This window comes from Mesoplodon densirostris, chromosome 7 (assembly GCF_025265405.1).
Source record: "Mesoplodon densirostris isolate mMesDen1 chromosome 7, mMesDen1 primary haplotype, whole genome shotgun sequence".
Taxonomy (NCBI): Eukaryota; Metazoa; Chordata; class Mammalia; order Artiodactyla; family Ziphiidae; genus Mesoplodon; species Mesoplodon densirostris.
Window position 1 is genome coordinate 68,474,792 of NC_082667.1, and position 21,883 is coordinate 68,496,674.

The 21,883-nt window shown below is 46.3% G+C and overlaps 1 protein-coding gene across 9 annotated transcripts in view; it reads left to right on the forward strand.

Annotated features, from left to right (window-relative positions):
- TEAD1 (TEA domain transcription factor 1) overlaps window positions 1-21,883 on the forward strand; it is a 266,377-nt gene that overhangs the window by 190,783 nt on the left and 53,711 nt on the right. For 5 of the 9 annotated variants that reach the window (XM_060104071.1, XM_060104068.1, XM_060104069.1 and 2 more), the window contains 7 exons: window positions 2,254-2,316; window positions 2,406-2,468; window positions 15,662-15,673; window positions 16,450-16,584; window positions 17,723-17,769; window positions 18,677-18,738; window positions 19,714-19,838. In XM_060104071.1, coding sequence (XP_059960054.1) covers window positions 2,254-2,316; window positions 2,406-2,468; window positions 15,662-15,673; window positions 16,450-16,584; window positions 17,723-17,769; window positions 18,677-18,738; window positions 19,714-19,838 — 507 coding nt within the window. The remainder of the gene's footprint in view (window positions 1-2,253; window positions 2,317-2,405; window positions 2,469-15,661; window positions 15,674-16,449; window positions 16,585-17,722; window positions 17,770-18,676; window positions 18,739-19,713; window positions 19,839-21,883) is intronic. The other 4 variants (XM_060104063.1, XM_060104064.1, XM_060104065.1 and 1 more) reach the window with 4 other exon arrangements.

Genomic DNA, 21,883 nt, shown 5'->3' on the forward strand with positions numbered 1-21,883 from the left:
AGGAGCCCCCAATTGGAGTTCCCTGTAAGGACGTCAGTGTTGTAGGTGTTTGAAATTGGCTCAGTTTTCACTGTTCATCATTTCAGTGACCTTTTATTATGTGGTCTCTGGAATTCCTTCTATAAACATATGGGAAAGTTTCACCGCTAAGGACAGTGTATGAACTGTTCCTGTACTGTATTGTAAAACTTAAATTTCTTTCCGAAACTGTGCATCTGCAAACATTGCAAAAGCTGCAGGTGCAGGTATACTTTGCAAGTCATGAAATTTTGAGATTTTGCGCATTGTAAAATCCTGGAACAATTACATATTAGTCATCATTTCAATGAAAAAGTAACACCAGCAACCATGAGTATTGGCTGGAATATAAGGCTGAATGATGTGCGTCCAGGGAACTGTTGCTCCTTAAGCTATGGCTTTTTGTCAGTAGCTGCTGTGACTGAAATGAAGTTACAATACCTTTGTGCAGAGCAGGGTCAGGAATTTTCCTCTGCCCTCTGTCAGCGTTCTGGCGCTCCTCGTTCCTTCTGATGTAAAGCAGCCCAAATCTCTGACCCAGTTCAGAACTGGAACGGATGAGAAATTAGTGTTTAACAAAAAACAGAAAAAGAAAGAAATGGAAGGGGGGAAAACCATCAAACCAACCTCATGGGTGAGTTGTTAACAGAAAAAAAAAATATGTGTATTTTAATGTTGACCTATGCTGACTGAAATGGCATGAATTTTAAAAACTATAATCAAATCAAAAGGCGAGCTCAACTGTGGTCTCGTTAAGCCTGAGCAGCAGATTCCAGTCCTTTGCTCAGTGATGAGTTGTTTTCCTGAGTGTTTATGACGGGGAGAGCTTTCCCCAGGAACGCTCCTGTGCCCCAGCCGGGAGCCCACTGCTGAGTCAGCACAGAGGCAGGTGGCCTCCTGCCCGTGCTCAGAGGCAGGGCACTGTCTGTTCGGTGGATATTCCCCCCACTGTGGCCCTCAGCAAGTCAGAGAATCACATCAGAACAAAATTCTGGTGAAAATAAGTGAAAGCAGGAGCAGGATGGAGAGGTGAAGAGGATGGGGGAGTTCCTGCTTCTCCGTACTTAAAAAAATAAAATAAAATGCGGAAGCAAATTGAAACTCGAAGGCAGAGTTAGAGATAAGAGGTTCATTTGTTATCATAAATCCTGTTTTTAGGGTGGCTGGAGTGTTTGAAATCAAGTAATGGCCTCACAGTTGCTGAACTTCTAAATGGGAGGTTCTAAATTTCTGAAACAGACAAATCTAATTCCCAGCATACTGAAGGTGCTGGACCTGGACTGTCTACTGGTCTGTGAGCTCTGGTCATGTGCCCAACCCCTTCACTGGGGGGACACTTCTAAATTTAACCAAGTCCTGCTGAAAGAGATGCAAATTTGTTTACCCAGTGGAATCATTGTGTTTCAGAAGCCGGGCTTGGCTTGGTTTCCATACCCCGGCATCCTGGGGATGTTTTTAGGCGGCAGTTGGTGATACCTCTCCAATGTGAATTTGTTGTTCAGCAAATCCGTGTGGTTTTTCAACCCAGATTTTTAACAGGCTGGCTGGCTGGCTGTATTCACACTTTTCGCTCTGTAATAATATGCAAATCCACTTGGCGCCCAGTCAATACCCAAAAGAGTGGAAGGATTAAAGATATTTATAAGGGGGGAAAAAAAAAGCTCTGCTAACTGGGTCTTTCCATTTCTCTTTGAGATCTAATTTACATGTCAGTATTATTTTAACATTTGCTACAGAATCCAGAGCTCTTAATGAGATCAGAATACAACCTACAGCTTCAGCTTTTTGATTCTGCGGAATGTGCTAATTTATGGATAGTCTCTTCTAAATTGAGAAAAAGGGATTTTCCCTCCTGATACTGAGAAGCTATAAATATTTTCATTTACCTCTACTCCCACCTTTTTAATTTTATAAAGAAAACACCCCACTCTCCCCCTCTCATCCCGTGCCCATGATTTCTCCTGGGTGAGAAAACTAAGATTAGCTTCAACTTTCATCCTGACTCCAGTCACTGCAGTGATGACCCAGTCTGAAAAGCTTAGAGCAGCGCTGGGGGCTTGGTGTCTGGCTGGGACTGTGTATTCCTAACTGCAGAGCTTTGTTGAGATGCAAATAACCTTCCCCCCCACCCCCCACCCCGAAACCCTCCCAAGGAGTAGCGATTTTATATTTGATTTCCTTTTTTTGTTTTGTTTTGTTTTGTTTTGTTTCCCCTCATAAACCCGAACAATGTAGGTGTCTAGTCATATACAGGTCTTAGCAAGAAAGAAAGTTCGAGAAATTCAAGCCGCCATTAAGGTACGTCTGGCTTGCCCAGTTGTAGGGGGCTTTTCATCTCCATGGTTACAGGCTTTTCCTTTGTTTTCCTCCCTTCCCCTACCCTGCAGGTGTCTAGTCACATTCAGGTTCTTGCCAGAAGGAAATCTCGTGATTTTCATTCCAAGCTAAAGGTATGCGCTTTCCTGCTTTTTGGCTTGTGGTTGCTATGCATCTCACTTCCTGTTTTCCATGGTGACTGGTGAATGCCTGGTGCTGGGATTCTGGTAACCTAGTTTCCTCGCATGTGAGAGCTGTTTACATTTCTTTGTGTCTAATCTCTCTGTTTCTGTACTAGCCTCACATTAAGCTCAGAGAGAGAGAGAGAGAGTGAGAGAGGGTGTGTGTGTGTGTTTGTGTGTGTGTGTGTGTGTTCCTAATAACAATGCAAATGCAGCAGAGAGCTGGTCTTGATAACTTTTCAGCACAGAAACATGATTTTTTTTTACCCTTCAAATATCCACCAAGCAGCCCTGAGCTAGGAGAGGGAAAAAAAGTCAAAGAGATGCAAAGTTGGTGTAGAAATTATAAATGAATCATTTCCAAGTGGCCATCATGAAATTACTTTGAAAAAAATTTAGGAATTATTTTAATTCGTGCTTTTGATGTATTTTCAGTACTTATGAAAAATACATCTTCATGTAATTTTTCATGTGTTCTTCCAACAGAGAGTATTTTCTGCCAGATTTCTTCCACATTGCTTAATGTTTTTTAAGTGTGTGGCTTTGTTAATTAAAAAAGAAATTTGAGGTGAGGGCTTAAAAAAAAGATAGGTCTTAGAGATGGGAAAGCTCTTGACCAAATCCATGTTTGCAATTCTGTTTATACTTGAGTTTATTGTTTTTATTATACATGTGCCTCATTTTCTGGTCTTTTAAAATATATTTCATAGCAAAAACAGAGGCATGGACGACTTAAAAATGCAAGTTCTCCCTATTTTCTCCCTTTCCAAAACTTGCAGTAAAGCATACATGACTTTTTTTCCTCCATAATGCCCTATTTGAGAAATGCAAAGGGATTATAGTTTGCATGGAGGAGCTTTACTTTATAATAAAAATGAATCTGTAGTCCATATTGTTGTCTTTCCCATATGCCTGTTTTTGGTTCTGTTCTGATTTTTTCCCCCATACATTAAGTAAATTTGTGTTTTTGTTCTAAACTAAAGGACAAAGTGTAATTTCACAGCCCCAAGTGGTGAACACTGGGACCCTTCCCAAAGGCCTCCAACATTTTTTATGCAAACGAAGCTGACTGAAATAGGTCTAGTGACCAGGAAGGCGCATTTGGGGTGCCCTCTGCAGTGGGCAGCATGCTGGCTCGCTCGCTCGCTCACACATGTGGCTGCTGGTGGCTGGCTTTTAGTTGCACTGGCTGAGCAGTTGGAAGACTAAAATAACTTCGTAGCTCCTGCTTTTTAACCAAAGGTGCAGTCCTTTCTATGTGGATGTAACTACCCCAGTGTTTGCTCAAGTTCTCACTCTGTTTCTAGTTTCTCTAACGGATTAATGATGTACAAAGAAGTTTACAGACATCAATTTTGTGTTTCCATCTGTGATGTTATGAATTGTTCTATTTCTGCACTGTGTGGTTCCTGTATGGTCACCAGGGCACATGGCCCTGGACCGAAAGCCCTGTAAATGGTGGGTAAAGCTCTCCTGGTCAGAGGGGATCCCCATGGGATTCCACAAGCACTGTTTTTCTCTCTTGGTGACTTTACAAATTTTCTTCAATGAAAACAGTTTTGCCATTACCTTATACATACACATACATACCAACACACAGTCGTATTTGTGTTTGTTCTTACAAAAAGACTTCCCCCCCACTTTCAGCCAGCCCTGGACCACTCTCCTCTGGGGCAGGCACGAAGAAGAGGCAGAAACAGAGGCAGTGGGGTAGCAACTGGCTCGGCATTTCATCTCCAAGAACCACCTCCATCTTCTTACAGTTCCTTTCCTTCCTCCCTACCTCATTACTCTTGGAAAAATGGAGGCCTTTGTTCTTCCCATCAGCTAATACCAGTCGAGTGTTCCAGGCATGGCGCTTATCACAGTGGGCAGTTAACAACCAATCCTCTATTCACAGAGCTGGCCGTGGAAATGGGAATGTGAAATATAGGGCACTGTAGGATAAGTGTTCGCAGAAAGAACCAAAGTTAAATGTGTAGGCAGCCCCAGAGACGAGCTGTATGGACAATGTGCTGCTGAGTTTGGGGATGAAAGAGAGGAGTTAGTGCAGTGCAGAGCCTCTTGTGTGTTCTCTCATGTAAGCTCACTACAAAGTGAGTTCCATTCTTCGGATTTTGAGGAGTAATATTTAGGAAACCAGGGATCCAAAGGTTTAATTAACTCACCAAAAGCCATCCAGCATAGGAAGTGGTGAAGTCAGGATTTGAACTCTCTGAATCCTAAACCACTGCTCTTCCAGACAGGGTTTCCTGTAGCGGAGGCTGAAGTGGATTTCAAGCAGTAGGCTTCTCATCGGTACACATTGTAGATAACCTGTCACCACCCCTCACGCCCGTTTGGACCTGGGCGTGCCAGCCTTGCTTCCCACAGTCCCTCAGCCACTACATTTTAGAAGTAAAATGATTTTTAAACTTTGAGCCATCGGTCAAGATGTGGGCCTAATTTGGGATTGATGGTCATCAGTATCTCGGGGTGATGTGTTCCTAGCTGCAGAGCTGCTGCGTCCCCACTCGGAGGGAGTTAGGACAGTTGAGGAGAATAAGGCTGGCTGCCACCTGCCTGCAGAGATGCTGCTGCCTTCACCTCCCACAGGCGTTTTAGGTTAAAGATGCCCTCCTTAACCTTCCTACCAGCCATTGCCAGGAAATGGGCTCAGGCCCCTTGGCATGGTAGGAGGATAGAACTCCTCTCTCTGTCTGCACTTTCTTGTTCAGCTCTGGAGTCTAACATCCTCAGGAGGCAGAGATGAGCATCCTCGCCGAGTTCCTTGTGGGGTCAGGCTGTTAGCCTCTGGCTTCTTGGCCTCCCATACTGGCTAATGAGATAAACTCACTACAGAATTTGAAGTCATCTCAGTAGACAGCAAGGATAGCTTCTGAGCAGGGGTAGGGGTGGCAGGAAGTATCCAGATTCACAACAGGTGCCGTGCTTTGTCTGAGACGATGCAGCAAGACTTCCTAGAGGAGATAGCTATTGACTGGCCATCTCCGGACCTGTCCTTGCCGTGCCTTTCCAGCCGGGCTTCTCGCCATTTCTCCACATGCTCTGAAGTCAAAGGATTTCTGTTCTCTGGGGTGGACGGAGGCCTGTGGCCCTCCTGTGAAGACTGAAGCCAAGTTTCATTTCCCTGTTCTCCCTTGGGGTTTGAAAAAGTGGTTTGCTCACACCTGGGGCCAGGGCCAGGGCCAGGGCCAGGGCCAGGTGTGGCTCCCGAGGGCACCTCTTGCCTGTGAGCCTCTCTTCACTTTCCCGGGAAGGGTGCAGGAGAATTCTTGAGGCTAGTGGTTTTCCAGCCTTTTTTAAGCAGCAAAACTCACATTTCAGATTGAAATCTTACTCGAAATTTTCCATATGTAAAAGAGTAAAAGCTGTTTTATTTAAAGCTCACACTCTCTCATCCTTAGCAGTGGCCTCTTTGGCTGGTTCTGTTGAATAAGGTTTGAAAACCCACACTGCTTTAGGCAGAAGGAAAAGGAAATGCCCGCCTCTCAGCCGTGCCTCCGGCCGTTATGGGACAGCTTGGGGGTCCCACTTAGAGCCCACATTTTCTAAATTCCGTAGCCTGTTCTGCCATATCCTTCTGAAGAAAACAGGCTCGAGACAGTGGTTATTCTCATGTCACGGTTGTGGATGAGTCATCCTAGCTACAGAAGTCACGCTCTTGAAAATCTGTTAGGATGAGTTTCAAAGGTCAGCTTTATGCTTCTGCTAAATGCATTGGTTCTCAAAGTGCTTGTTTGTGAGCCAGATCACCCCAAAATGTGTGGATTTTAATTTTTGTTTAAAACAAAATTGTTTTAGTAAAAGTTTAAGATTTCCATGTAGATTTGAACTTTAAAAGCGCAGAAATGATTACTTAATTCAGTCCAGTAATGGTTCCATTGAGAAGCCATGTGTTCTAGACCCTTTAGTAGATGTTGGGCGTGGAAAGTTGAATACACAAGAGTCTCTGTTTTGGGGGAACACTCATTCTTTCTGTTATTTTTGGCCACATTTGGGGAAAATACAAGATTCCCAGTGGATTGTCCCCAGCTAGGGGGCTCTGCAGTAGAAATTTAACAGAGCAGTGCAAAGACCACGCAGTGAAAAGGATGATTAATTCTGAGTGTGGGGGAATTAAAGAAAGCCCCATAGAGGGGATTCCATTAGAACTAACTGTAGAGGGAGGTAGAGAACTTCCACAGATAATGGGGGTGGGGGGTTTGGGGGAACCATGAAGAACACCATCTAGCTGGAGGCACGGAATGAGGAATGAGACTGGAGGGATGAGGTTTCCCTGAGGAGCGTGGGAGCACGCAGGGGTCGTTCACAGTTATGCTTTGGAAAGATCCCTCCAACCATTTTTAGAGGATAGCGCGGAGCGCGGCAAAGCTGGAGGCAGGGAGGCTAATTCAGGGGCTGCTCTAAGAGGCCAAGGGAGAAAGATGTGGGCCTGGACCAGGGGCCGACCAAGCACCCCTGGGGCCCTGCTCCGTGGCTCTTATCCATCCTTATTGTCATCCTCGGCTGGTCCCCACTCCACTCCAGTCTGATTGCTGCATACTCTTTCTTGCTCATTGTTTTTAAAGAGTGAATTATGGGGCTTCCATGGTGGCGCAGTGGTTGAGAGTCCGCCTGCCGATGCAGGGGACACGGGTTCGTGCCCCGATCCCGGAAGATCCCACATGCCGCGGAGCGGCTGGGCCCGCGAGCCATGGCCGCGGAGCCTGTGTGTCCGGAGCCTGTGCTCCGCAACGGGAGAGGCCACAGCAGTGAGAGGCCCGCGTACAGCAAAAAAAAAAAAAAAAAAAAAAAAAAAAAAAAAAAAAAAAGAGTGAATTATGTTAAAAAGTTCTATTCTTATTAAGTCTGAAAACTGTACACTGAAACTTTTCAAAGGCAGCATTTAAAACTTAGGTTATTAAAGGCCAGGTTCTCTTCAAGTAATGGCCATTAACTGAGAGTGTACATCAAAATTAACTATGAAGTTTTTGTTGCTAAACTTTAAATACAACAAAAAGTTAGTAAGTACAGAGAATGACATATTAAGCATTCATGTTTGTACTATCCAGAAATGATTCTTTTCATTATATTTCCTTTAAGGTTTTTTTTTTTTAACTAAAAGAAATCAAATGGCAAAACATTATTCTTACTTTTTCTTACTTTCTTACTTTTTTACCTACTGTCCTTCCTCAACCAAGCTCAGCCCCCCACCATCAGTGTCTTTCCTTGCCATTTAGTATTTCCCTGAGAAAATCAAATCCAGTGAAAACTATCTCTTCTCCTTTGGCCCTTATCCTAAAACGAATCTAGATTTTTACCCATTGTTTACTATGAACTTGTGCTAAAGCCATTGGCACCAACCTGAGACTTCTTCTCTATAGTTTATCCTGGCCTGAGCTAGGATAGACTTGGCCAACAATTTGGGATGGCCTTGGACACAGACTTCAACCACAGGAGAGAGATGCAAGGGGCAAGAAAAACTAGGGGATAGTTGAAGAGGTCAAGGACCAATGTGAGGAGACCAAGAACCATCAGCAGGGAGACTGGGGCAGTAGGGAAAAGGGTGAAGAGGCCAGCAGAGTGCAGGTGAGATTCAGAAGCCCTAAGATGGATTGGAACTGCAAGGCATTTGTGGCCAGAGTGCCAGAATATTGAACATCAAATATATACTTTTTTTTTTAATTTTCTTGACTAAAATGTCTAAAAGACAAGTCAGAGTGTGATAACCGCTGGTCTAGAAGAGAGTCATTTCTCTGTGATGGGAGGACCACATGTTTGGCCCCTGCCCAGACATGATCCTTTTGGCCCACCACTCTTCAGGTGCCTGGTTCTAGTTATAAAGTAGAAGATGGATCTGTGCAATTACAGCATGCAGGTGGCTTATAGGTCTGTGGAACATGCATTGAGGAATTCCACAGATGCCGTCTCAGAAATCTCCCTTGGACCTTCTGTCACCAGCTGGGTCTACAGCAGTGTTACCCATGCCGGCTTCATGTGTTATCTTCCATCTCCCCCTCTTGCCTAGTTTATCCCCTCATTGGAATCTGCAATTGAGCCGTAAGAGGAAGCAGCCCGTCTGAGAAGACTTTGTGTGGTACAGACTGAGGCCTGGCCTGCAACTTTAGACATGATTCTGTACTTTGAATTATTTCACTCACCATTAATTCATCAAAAGGTCTTTAACTGTTTTTGCTTTTTTTTTTTTAAGCTCCGGGGATTTATTATCCCAGCATGTAGAAAGACTGCAGAAGTGTTCTCCGTGCGCTATAAACAGTCTCTTCTTTCCTTCTCAGAGTTCCTACTTAGAGTTTCCTGCTCTGAGACTCTATATGTTCGTTTGTCCTGGGAGGTTGTCCAGTCCCTGCCCAGGGGCCTCCTTTCCCTGATAGCAGCAAAAAGGTGGTCCTTTATTTGCTGGCTTCAGAGGCTTGTGAGAGCCACAGCCAAGCTCTGCGGGCTACCCCCACACTGTGGACTGTCCTCATCTTCCCCTGAAGGTGGACCAGGCCGCTTCTGGTTTGGGGTGTGTTTTGGTGAGTGCATGAGTCCAGACAGTGCTAAGAGTAAAGGAAGTCTTTGTTCTGCCCTGACCTCAGCAGGAATACATCTTAGGCAATAGACGTATTCATGTCAAGCTCTGGATTGTATTGAAGAAAAGCCTGTACTTGCTGACATTGCATCATCCCAGTAGAGCAGAAAAAAGCCTGAGCTTCTCTGATTGTGTCCAGTCGTTGGTGACTAATTTACAAGCTCCATGTGCTCCCCGGGGCCATTTTCTTCATTCTCGCCCTGGTGGCCTTTGTGATTTGATTTCTGAGCAGGCCATTCTTTCCAACCTGCCATTCCTTCCAGTAAGCAGAGAGCTTAAAGTTCAAATTGTTGATTTAATTCTCTTGAGGAGTTCAAGAACTTTGCTGGGGCTTTGCTGCATCTACACTGCTGAATCCTGGCTGTGTCACCACTGATTCTATCCAGGAATGGGCCTGTCCATGGGGAAGACACGCTACACTTCATCCAGTGGTGCTCCCCATGGCCTTCTGAGCCACTTTGCTCACTCAGGCGTTGACTGTCAGCAGTACACAAGGCAAAAGAAGCCCGAAACAACCACCTCCTTTGTCTCAGTGCCAGCACCAAGGCACTTGGCCTTGCTGCAGGATTTGGGAAATGATACACCGCCTTTCCTGGCATCTCCCAATCTTCAAGGAGTTCTTTTGCATTCATGACATGTACTCTTTCTCCTCAGCAATATTTCCATTACCTTTTTTTAAATTTAGCTGGGTTAAAACCAAGACTGGAGGCAGTTAATTTCTTGTGCTTGGATGTGATGGAATTAGAACCTCTCATCAACGGTGTGATGATACAGAACTTACAGTGTAAACTAGGGGACTGAATACATTTACCTTTCTATGTCAGCTGAGCCAGGTCTGGATTTCCTCTTTAAGGACAACAGAAACAGCCTCGTTCTACATTTTTGTCCCTTCCTAGGGAAATCCCATTGTTAACTGGCCTCCAATATAGACAGCGCTCTGTCACATTGAGCCCAGAGGTTATGTACTCAGGACCAGGGCTCCTAAGCATTTCAGCTCTCGAGCGACTTGAGCCTGGATGGTCGGTCATGTGGGCCCCGTAGATGACACGTCCACAGAATGGCGAGGCTGTGGGCACTGTGTGCTCAGAGTGGTGGATGCAGTTCTCAAAGCACTCCTGAAGGTGGTGTTGTCCTCACTTTGCAAGTGAGGGTGCAGAGGCTTGCAGTGGCTAAGGGGCTCACCCAGGGTCACAGTCTGAACTGGATCCCAGGGCTATCTGGCACCACAGCCCAAGCCCTTCACGTGTTGTCATGCTGCCTCCTTACAGAGTGCTCGCTGGTGGAGGATGAGGGCTCACTGCCCTAACTCGAGATGCTTTTGCATTGTCTCCCTTAACCGAGCCCTGTTTTCATTGTGTCTGCCTGTTCGAATGAAACAGAGAAGATGAGTGGTGGGAGCTGGTACTTGCTGGCTTTTCAGGGGAGATTTGCCTCCTGCCTTTTTTTTTTTTTTTTTTTGAGGTACGCGGGCCTCTCACTGCTGTGGCCTCTCCCGTTGCGGAGCACAGGCTCCGGATGCGCAGGCTCAGCGGCCATGGCTCACGGGCCCAGCCGCTCCGCGGCATGTGGGATCTTCCCGGACCCGGGCACGAACCCGCGTCCCCTGCATCGGCAGGCAGACTCTCAACCACTGCGCCACCAGGGAAGCCCTGCCTCCTGCCTCTTACTGTCCCTCACGGGGAAAGGGGCTAAAGTTAGTGGGTACCTTCTCCCCAATACCCAGACCTGGCATTAGCAGACCTAAATCCCAGGCTTCCTGGTAGAGAGTCCTCAGGCACACCTACAAATCACAGATCCTTGTCTGCAATCCTTTATGATGCTGAGCCCCACATGAGAATTAAAGGAAACACTATTGACAATTATAAAATACTAAATATAGAACAGTACATTTAAAAATGGACAATGGTAAAAGCCTTGAAAATTTTTTCTTTGATGTGAATGGAGTTTTTGGCATTTGGAAATACAATAAGATGAATTAATTGCTACTCATTACGTGGCAAGTCAGGAGAAGCATGAATGGGCCTTCTCTCCTTGGCATTAGCCATTGCCCGCCCGAAATAGGCCCTTTTGAATTTACTCCTGCTTTCTCTAATAATAAGCAAATTAGAGATCATGGCTAGAAAAATTCAAGTGCCCTCCATCCTTTCTCCAAGCCATCATAGACTCTTATGATGTTTATCTGCTTAAGGGCTACTGCTAATAATTGCAGAGGTCATGTGAATCCACATAGTGCAAGATTAGAAACAACATCTGCAAAATTACTTCTTAGGAAAGTATTGTTTTTTCTTTTTCTGAAAAAGTGATTTTACAAGCAAATTTCTATCTTTCCTCTCATGTGCTATATTTTTATATTGCTGAGAGAAGTATATTTGGAGAAGAACACTTAATAGCTATCAAAAGTTTTTGAATCCATGGGCTTTTTTATTTTTGACTGTACATATTTTTCCTGATGTATCGGTGGGCTTCCATATGAAGAAATTAGATTGGAGTCTTTAAATTCTGAAATGATGGCCCCTGAATAAGCAGGAGTATATTGATTTAGTATGCTGTTCATTCAGATTTCATATGTAGCCACTATAATATAGTACATGCAAGCATGTGCCATTTTATATTATCTTTAAAATGTGTTTATGGTTAATGCCTAAAAAATTATGAGATAATTGATTACCCAGAATATTTAAAAGCTGAGAAAACGGGGGTGGGGAACAAGGGTCCCCTACTTTCCAGAGACTGATTCATAAAATGTCCCTGAGTTTGAAGAGCGCACCACTCCAGCCATGTGCATCTGTGATAGGCTGCCTTCCTGTCATGGTTATTACATGAAGACATTTTCCAAACATTGTGTACATTTCAGCAGCAAGAGGAAGGTAGTCAGCTGATCCCAGAGTTGTAGTGGCAGCCTTGCTCTGCTTCATGAAATATGAAAGCCTGTTTACTTAGTAACAATAACAGTTTGAAAGGCTTCAGGCTGAGAAGTTTATGTCTGCCATCGCCTGCTGGACCCCGCGTGGCAGAGGTAGTGAGGCTGTTGACAGTGTGGTATGCCAGGAATGGGGCAGGAAGAGAGTCGAGTGGGTACTGAGACGTGCACTCTGCCTTGGAGTGCTTCGTCTGCCCTCAGTCTCAGGTCACATGGGCTGTTTGTTCTTAGCACTCCATCAACAGTCTTAGACCCATGTTTCCTGCTCCATAAATATTTTCCACATTCCAGGTTGTGGGGTTGAGTTTGGGTTTGGTTGGATAAGGGAGATATGCCTTTGCTTTCCCCACTTCGGCTTTTTATGGCCTCATTCTTTATAATCTTAGGAATAGAAAGGCTTAAAATCAGTAAAAAGGAGTGAATATGAAGTTGTCCAAGCTTTTTCCTAGGACACATTTTTCCTCGTGCATGCTCCTATGTACACATGCATACACTCAGTATTTCCTGTAATCTAAGACATCATAGACGATAACTTAGTATTGACTTAATAACAGTTTTTCAAGATAAAACAATGTGCTCATCCTTTGTAAATCTCTTCCACATCTCAGAAATATTAGTGTGAAAACATCTTAGAATAAAATTAATGTGGTGTACAAATGTAGCATATATTTTTGATTTTACTTAAGCTACTGTTGTTTGGATGGATTAGCGACCCCAACCCTACCCTCCTTTATTCTGGGGGTAGGTGGTGATGATAGAGTGGAATGTTTAAAAGTCCAGGATATTAGACTAGAATGACACAGAGAAGCCATTTACTCAGGTCTGACACTGAGAGTTATAATTTCTTCAAAGCCAGGCATGTATCTCTAGGCTGAAAATGACAATTTAGAGGCCCTTCCATTGAAATCTCTCAGCTTGGTGTCCTGTACTCCCATTTCAGGATAAGTAGGCCTACAGCCATTCTCTCAGTTCTGATTTCGAGATCTCCCTGATGGTGCTTATTATCTGCAGGGTTACTTTAGATTTTAAACAAAAAATTTTAATCTTAATTTTCCATCATATATCATAGATAGAGGGGAGATGTTATAAAATTAAATGAGTACTCAGAATGTCACCACTACAAAAAGTAGGAAATGACTGGTGTAGACGTTTTAGTCCATTTGTAGGAAATTGCCTATTCTCAAATAGGTAGGTCAAGTGCAGAAGGAACCTCTACTTGAGATAAAATTTCCTCTCTGCACTTGGCTTTCTCTCTATTAGGACAGGTGGCCAAGAACTGCCCAAATTTTAACATCCTGCTGTCTTTTCACTAGTGGTTTTTCAGCTATATGTATTAAGATGTATTTGCTTCTAATGGATGTCAAACTCACAGCTATGAATACTTTTAGAATCAGAAGACCTTTAGAATATAAAGTACAACTCTTTCCTTTGTAGTTGAAGAAAATTAGAGTGTTAGGTGATTTGCCCAAAGTAATACAGCCCATTAATGTCAGGTGGAGGGCAGATTTGGAACCAGGTCTCCAGACTCCCCAGCACGTACGCCTTTTACTGGCATAGAGCAAATTGGTGTGCTCGAAGCAACTGATGTGCTCTTCTGCTTCTGAACTTCTGTTTTCATTTGGGTACCTGGTGGAATGCTGGGTAATAAGAGAGTCAAACCTGACTTTATGTAACAAAAGAAAAAGACCGTATTCTGAAGTGTCTGGAGCTATGTGACATAAACAGCATAGGTGGTGACTTTTCTCCTTTCCTCATTGACTGATTACCCTGTTAGAAAAGAAAAGTATCAAACTTTTGTGAACGTTTTGAAGAACTTTTCAATCAGCCTAGCAAAGGGAAACATCTCAAGCAACTCTAATAGAGTAAGAGTGGGTTGTGGAGATGTAGGTACTTATTTCCATGTGGACCTGGACTTAATGATTCCTGGTCACTGCACCCAAGTGTGCACAAACACACTCTGTATTTGGGCAAGCAGAACCGCCCCTGTCATCAGCATTGCATAAACACAGAAGTCTCAGGTCTGAGAGAGCCCCCATGATGTACTTTTGGAATAGAGCCAAGCCCACAGCTCTTTTGTAGTTATTCCGCACAGTCTACATCAGCCAGGCAGGCAAGCAGCCTGGGCTGCCATTTTCTCAGCTCCCCCTGCCTGGGCCCTGGAGAGGTTGTAAGGCTTGTAGCTCGTTGGGGAAGGCACCTGTGGTTATACCTATGCCATTCCTTCAGTTTCCTTGAGGGTATTGATATCCTTTTATTAAGGGTTACATGACTTGGGGGCTGGGGTCCAAAGGGACTGGTCCAAAGAGAAACCCATGAGCTTGTATTGATGTCAAGGTGCTCTTGACAGAGAAGGAAGGAAGTGTGACTGAGCCAGGTTTCCTGTTCATTATACCAGGGTTACCCTCTGAGGGGATGGCAGGTGGCAGGTGGAGCTGCAGGACCAGCTAAGGGTAGACTGATGGGCACTGAGATCTGTATGTGTCAGGCCCAGTTTGGCTGTAGGGCATTTGCACACACATAGTCAGTTTATCATAAAATTCCACTGACTTCAAAATTTGTCTTTTTTCCTGGCATCTCAGTGTCTGAAATGTCTCGGGCCTTTAAAAAAAAGTTACCAGAGAAAGCTGGCCTCAGGTTCGAACGTTCAGCAGATTAGCAAATGGAGCTTCAACACGAAGAATGCCATCTGACCAGAGGCAGCAAAGGCATCACTTCAGTCTCTGGGGCCCAGTAATCCTGCAGGCATCCGGAGCCCTCCTGGAGTCATTCAGCTGCAGCAGTGCCCTTACAGATACTCATTATAACCATGTGTATCCCCGAATAGCTGTTGGATGAGGCTCGTTTTTTCCGTGGAGAGCCAGAGAAGTGTATGAAACATAAAATCTTATGCGAACGTTAGGCTCCTTTTCAAGGGTTAATATAAGCGTTTTGAAAATTCACATGGTGCTCCTGGCAGTTATGGGGCAAAGTGGCGTCTCTACCTTGGGAGCACCTGATTGATCTTCCTTTGAACCCTCTAGTACTTGTCTTGTAGGCTTTGATCCCCCGCCCCCCCCCCCCACCTTTTGGCCTTGCCTTTGGCGCCTCAGCATGTTTATTCATCACCTTTGGGTAAATCTGTAAACACTGAAGCCACCTCTCAGCTGGTACTCAGTGTCTTAGCCTGAAGCTTCCCTTGACCTTCACTCTCTGTCTGAACTCTGAATGACAGCTGGGGAGTGTGTTCTTTTTACTCTGATGTCACCATTTTGCTCCTGCTTTGATGGAGTCTGGGCCTGGGATAGCTTGTATAGACCTTGTGCAAGCAGCCAGGACCCTCGACATGTTTACTGAGCGTGAAGCCCTGCCCCACCATCAGGGCCTGTCCCACACCAGGGGCCTGACCATTTCTCCATCTGTACTGGGGACGCCTCAGCACCAGCTCAAAGGAGTTGGGAGTTGCAGTTGTTGATAATTGCCCTTTAGATAGTTACCTGGGTCACACATTTCACCTAAAATGTGAAAGAAAAAAAAAAAAACCCATGCTCCTACGCATTTTATTGTACCCAAGTATCATGTGTTTGTATACGTATATATTTTTTAACTAAGAAGAAAAATAACCCTGCCTTTGTAACGCAATCCTTTTAACAAATTGTTTATTGTTGTATCCAGGTAACAAGCATGGTAAGTATTTTCACCAAATTGAGTATTCTGTACTTTAGCTGTGCTTGGCAGACTTTTTGGCTAGCTGTGTGTTATCAGCCTTGGCTTTTTTAGAAAAGACCCTTTTAGGAAAAGGGGAAACCATTTACCTGGTAGCATCCCCTGTGTCCTTGGGTATAGAAAGAACCTGTCTAGCCTTTGACCCAGGTGGGGATACCTGAGAAAGCATGCCCCCTGCCAGCATGCTGCTTGGCCCCGTCATCGCCCTGCCTCATCGCCCCGCCGCCCCGCTGCTTCTGAGCCTCCCCACCAGGTGTCTGCCAGGGCTCCCAGGCCGAACACACGGACGGGCCTCCCAGCACTCTGCGATGGTCCTACCCCAGATCCACAACCACGCCTCTTCTCTCACCCTCCTCCCCATCTGTGTGCTTGAAAGCAGGGCCTTTTTTTCCCTCTCCTTGAGTCTGTTAAGTAATTGGAGACATCTCCCTTTGGAAGCTGGAAAAATAAATACGTTGTCCACTCTTCTCAGAGGCTTCCCATTCTGTTGGAAAATGGATTAAAAATTTTTTTCCTTTTAAACCTTGCTACTGGGTGTTCTCAGTAAACGTTCAGAGTTACAGTAGGTTGAGTGTGTTTTTAGCCTTCTGGCTGTGTTTATTTATCTGTGCATGTTTGCTTTTTTGGCCTTTTTTGTGGCTCTGTATTTTAGTCCCTGTGCTCGTGGCTGTGCCTGTTTAAGCTGCCCTGTAGCCATGTGTCGTGTATTAATTCTGTGTGTCACTGTCACCTTCAAGGATCAGACTGCAAAGGATAAGGCCCTGCAGCACATGGCCGCCATGTCGTCAGCCCAGATCGTATCAGCCACTGCCATTCACAACAAGCTGGGGCTGCCAGGGATTCCACGCCCCACCTTCCCAGGGGCGCCAGGGGTAAGTCATGAGCTGGATCCATAATCATGGCCCCTGAGCGCATGGGCTCCACGTGGCCAAGCACAAAGCCATCCACCTGGCACTTCTTGTTAATTGGGTCAGGTGTAAGAGAGGGTAAGGACCATTTTGTGGCGCCCTGTTGCTGAGTGCAAAATGGTGAAAGAAAGCATGGAGCAAGGGAGAGGGGGAGAGTAATAAGAGAGGGAGAAGGAGAGGGAAGGAGCTTAGTCCCTGAAGACATGGAATTAAGTATCACTTTTTTGGTGCCCTTCCAGGTTGTTATCTGCCTCTTCAGCTCTATCTTTTTAATCCTGGCCCTTGGTCTCTGTTCCTGTGTCCTCAGGGTCACTTTATGGCAACTAACCCCTAAAGGGACAGAAGTATTCTATTATCATTTTCATTTTGCACCTGCCAAGGGCCGAGAAGCTTAATGTTATGATCTCATTTAATCCTCAAAATAATCTTAAATGCCTCTTACTGTTATTGCCATTTTACAGGTGAGAAAACTGGAGTTAATTAGTAACAAAACAAGAGTTTGGGTAACTTAATCATAATCACATGGTTAGCGATGTCAGGACTCAAACCCAGGGCTCTCTGACTTCCTTGACATCCTACTGCCCTTCCAGCAGGCCGCCAGTCAGCGGGCACCAGAAAGCTCAGGAAAGCTCACAGCAAAGGAGGCATCTCTGCTGCTGCTCCGAGCTCCTGGCCTCTCGTTCTGAGCTGTGTCCTCTCCCCGTGCTGGGAGCTGTGGAGGCACATGTTACACAGGAAACATTTCAGAATGGAGGGAGGAGGAGAAGGGTGGGTAGGCACATGGGTAAAGTAGTCAGATGAGATATTTTTGAACCCTCTGCAGTGCACCCAGATTTCAGTTGGGTGTCAGGTGAACGCTGAAGAGCTGCTGCCTAGTCCCTGCCCTCCGGGAGATTTTCTGGAAGAAAAGCCAGAGGGAGCTAGCTGTAGGTCGCAATCTTCTGCAGGACAGTGGCTATATCTGCATTTAGGGAAGGTCACTTTGCAGCTGGTGGATGATCTGAACCCACTGTCTTTAGCAAAGATTATAGTGCATAGACATCCTGAGCAGTGCTTTGAGGTGAACTCATAACCCTGAAGCTTTTTGCATTTTGCCTTCCAGTTCTGGCCGGGAATGATACAAACGGGACAGCCTGGATCCTCACAAGAGTAAGTTTGAGGAGGGGCCAGCAGTGACAACTAGGGGCTGGTCACAGCCCACCCTGGGTAGAGGTTTCCTGGCACCAGACTGCCTGCAGCCTTGGAGGAGAAGGGAGAATTAACCTGAGATCACTGAAGTCATCCCCCATTGTTATCTACTGAGGCCAATAGCAGGAAAGAGACTGCTCAGATCCGGGAGACGTGTAAACACCTCACTCCCACCTTAAGTGTTAGTGGTCATGCAGCTGGCGACAGGAGGAGGGGCTCCATCCCTTCATGGCTTTGGGGGACAGAGCCTGGGGTCCTCCTGAAAGTGCTTGCTTGAGAGAGGGCAGTGGAGGTGATCCTATAGCCCATTTTATTCTGGCTTTCCCTGTAGTGGGGGCAGCTAATAGAAAATCCTACTGATGCTTTGAGGGCAAGGGAAGCAAGCTCAGTAAGCTGGAAGATAAGGGCAGTCTAGGGATAAAAGCAGAAAGGAACTCCTGCCCATATATTCTCAAAAGAACTAGAGCTATTTGGCCCAGAGAAAGAGAGACTGAAACGTGTCCCAATCCTTGCCTGGAAATGATGACCACTGACCTCGGTCTCTGCAGGGATCAGAAGAGAGGTTCAGAGATAGATATCACAGCATGTGCAAGGCAGGCTGACGTCTGTCCAGCTTGTCCTCCGGAACTGGCATGAGGCTTGGTGGTTTGGTCCCCAGCAGCCTGCTGGCCCGTCTCAAATGGACAGCATACCTGGGTCTCTGTCTTGGCAGAGGTCTGCCTGGGCTGTGCTACCACCTGCAGACAGGGAACCTTGTGGTGGCAAGGCCCCCAGGTGGGTCCCTAGCCTTGGGAGGCCAAGGCCAGGCCTGGGAAGTAGCCGCTGCTGCAGTCGTGGTTTCTGACTCTTCTCCATCCTCTGTCTCCAGCGTCAAGCCCTTCGTGCAGCAGGCCTACCCTATCCAGCCAGCGGTCACAGCCCCCATTCCAGGTGAGTCTCTGCGGGACCCTCTTGCTTTGTTCCACAGCTGCACACCCTCCCTCACTTGCAGAGCCATGGACGCCCCCTTCTCGCCGGCACCCTCCTTAAGGCAGGGTTAGCCCGGAGCTCAGGCGGGTCAGGGGGGTGTCCCCTCCCAGGGCCTGATTCGCCTCGGTCATCTCTAGAGAGCTCTTCTGATGGGCTTTTAAAGAAACAGGAAGCCTGATCACTTTCACTCAGGACCCTGGGTCATCCTTGGAAGGGGAAGTTGCTCTGGTTCCTCCCTCGTCATAAACAGGCCACGTCGGGCAGTCCCAGTCTTGAGGGCAGATAGGGTTTTACTCACCCTTTCTCAAGAGAAGTGCATTTCAATTCCGAGCACGCTTTTTTAAAGGAGCGCTTACACGGAAGCCCAGCCAGAAACCGGCGACGCAGCCGGCCGCCTGCCCTCCGCGGCACGCATGCGCAGAGGCTCAGTGGGACTCTCTGCTAGAGACTCCCCAGGCTGCCGTGCATTCGCTCGTCGCCCTCTGCCCCGACACCACGGAGCGTTCCAAGAGAGTATTCCACAGTGCTGGTGACTGCAGTCTTAGGGAAGGAGATGGTTGAGCACAGGAGGTCTTGGTCGCCTGTCTTTCCTGTCTCAGGAGATCTTTGCCAGCACCTGCTTCCACTCTTCGTCACTCTTGCCGTGGTCCCCAGCGAGGCCCCTTTGCCCAGGATTAGGTGTCCTCATGCCACAGCCCTTAACCTGAGCTGGCGCCGGCTTTAGAAAGAGCCGCCACGTGCATTGCGCTTCTCCGGCTGGCTCTGCCTCTGGGCTCCTCCGCCAGAACCCACCACTGCCTGCCTCAGCTCCGCCCCTGACTCTGGTGGACGGGCCTGTTGGCCTTTCCTCCTGGTAGGGCCCTGCCCCGGGGTTGGCCTGAGGCCCGAGGGGAGGTGAGCGGCCAGGTTGAAGGTGACGATCGATCGGTATTTCAGGGTTTGAGCCTGCGTCAGCCCCAGCTCCCTCGGTACCGGCCTGGCAGGGCCGCTCCATTGGCACAACCAAACTCCGCCTGGTGGAGTTCTCAGCTTTCCTCGAACAGCAGCGAGACCCAGACTCGGTGAGTGTGCCCAGAGAGGTGTGTCCTGAACCCAGGGTTTGCCCCTCTTTCCCTGCCCTTAGGCCTGACAGGTAACCTGTGTGAAGCAGACCTGGTGGAGGATAGCGGAACAGCCCTTCAATTAAGTGAAAAGGTATTTCTGTTGACAAAATATGTGGAACTTTAGAGCTAAATGGTTATGGATGCTGTGGACTGCAAACTCCAAGGATTGCTGGAGCTGTAGCAAAGGACCTTAACAGGCTCTTGCATGTGGTAAAATGTAACATGTTTTGAGCCCTGCCCTGTGGCTGGTGCTGTGTGCAAAGCTTATAGATAGGATCACATTTTACCCTCACAAAACCCCATATGGGTAGGTGCTCCATGACATGAGAAAACAGAGAGGTTAAATAATTTCCCTGTAGCCACACAGTTACGGATTAGAGATTCAAACTCAGGTCTTTAAAACTCAAGCCTAAACATTTAGCTATTATTCTATACTTCTTTTCAAACCTGTGTCTTCTCAAGATAGCAAGTTACTACCTTCTGAAGGAGAGGTAACAGAGTAGTACTTAAGCAATTTGAAGTAGAATGTGATACATTATAATACCATAAATACCAAGAACATTGGCATCTGGACTCTATTTGTCGCTTTTCTTCCTTCCCATTTCCCCGCCCCATCTAGTGCCCGTCATCCCCCTGTTTCTCAGCCAGGCCCACCATTTCCCCTGCATATGTGAGCCTCCCTTCTTTCCCACCCGACAAGCCCAAGACCCTTTCTTCACTCCCACTCCTTGGCTGTGAGTATGAGCATTGCATCTGTGTGTGGGTGAGCCCAAGGCAAAAACTAAAGAAATCATGAGTTTGTCTTTGGGAGCTTTACCAACTCCTTTCCATATTTTGTACCTCACCCCACCCTGCTGATCTTGGGGGCTACCAAAAGCACACAGGTGCCATGCTCTCTGGGTATTTGCCGCCTTGCTGTCATTCTGTTACCAGGAAAAAGCATCATGAATGAGTTCACCGTCTGTTGTAAGTAACTTGGATACAGACATCTGGAGGTGACCTCTCCAGGGAGTATTTGTACTTTGGCTCGGTGGAAAGCCTCTGATGGTAGGATGGGGGAGACCCCACGGGTAGAGGGCTTTCCACCAGCCGTCACCAGAGTGGAGACTCGGGAACCCACGTGTGGCCCCCTGACATTTCTGTCTATGAATTGTGAATGCTGGGAGCTGGTGGAAAAATAGACCCTGCTCCAAAATTAGGAAAAAATGAAGAAAGAGATGTAGATTAGGTCATTGGGCCCATTGAGGCAGGTAAAGGAAAATGAGATTATTGAGAACAGGGAAGAGAAGGCCACCTGGATCACTCTTCTCTAGTGTCTGAGTGGCTTTACAAGAAGGGTGATAGTGAGAGCTTAAAACCCTGTCTGTGAGAGCATTGAAATAAACAACCAAAAAGATTACCTTTCTGATTCTTTTCTTCCTCTTCTGTCTGAGAAGTGTAGATGGTTCTTTGGCTGAAGGCTGGGCTTTGGACCAGATTGTGCTTCTGCTTTCCGTAACTTGTGTTTGTATGACACCTCATTGCTCACAGAGTACGTTGTTGTTGGTTATTTCATTTTGTCCTCAACGTGCTGGTGAACTGGATTCTTTTTTTCCCCATTATACAGATGAAGAAACTGAGTCCCAGGCACATTAAATAGCTTAGGATATTTAGCCAATAAGCAGGAGGACCAGGAGTTCAGATCTTCTGTTTCCGTGTACTCTTTTCACTACTGTGAACCACCACCAATTGTGAAGGTCTCTTGGATTGTGTATTCAGTCTGTGTATCTCCTGTATGGGCAAATCTCTCTCTTTGTGACCATTTTTTTAAGGAATAGAACTCCAAGACATTGGGAAGCAGAAGTCCCAAGATGTTAGTTGTTATCCTTGTTACAAGACTCAATATAATGTTTTATCACACACACAAAAAAAAATTTTTTTTTTTTTAATTTAAAAAGCCTATGGCAGCCCCCTCGTATTCTAACTGTCCTCCTCAGTTATGGACCTGTTAGGGCCCAGGATGA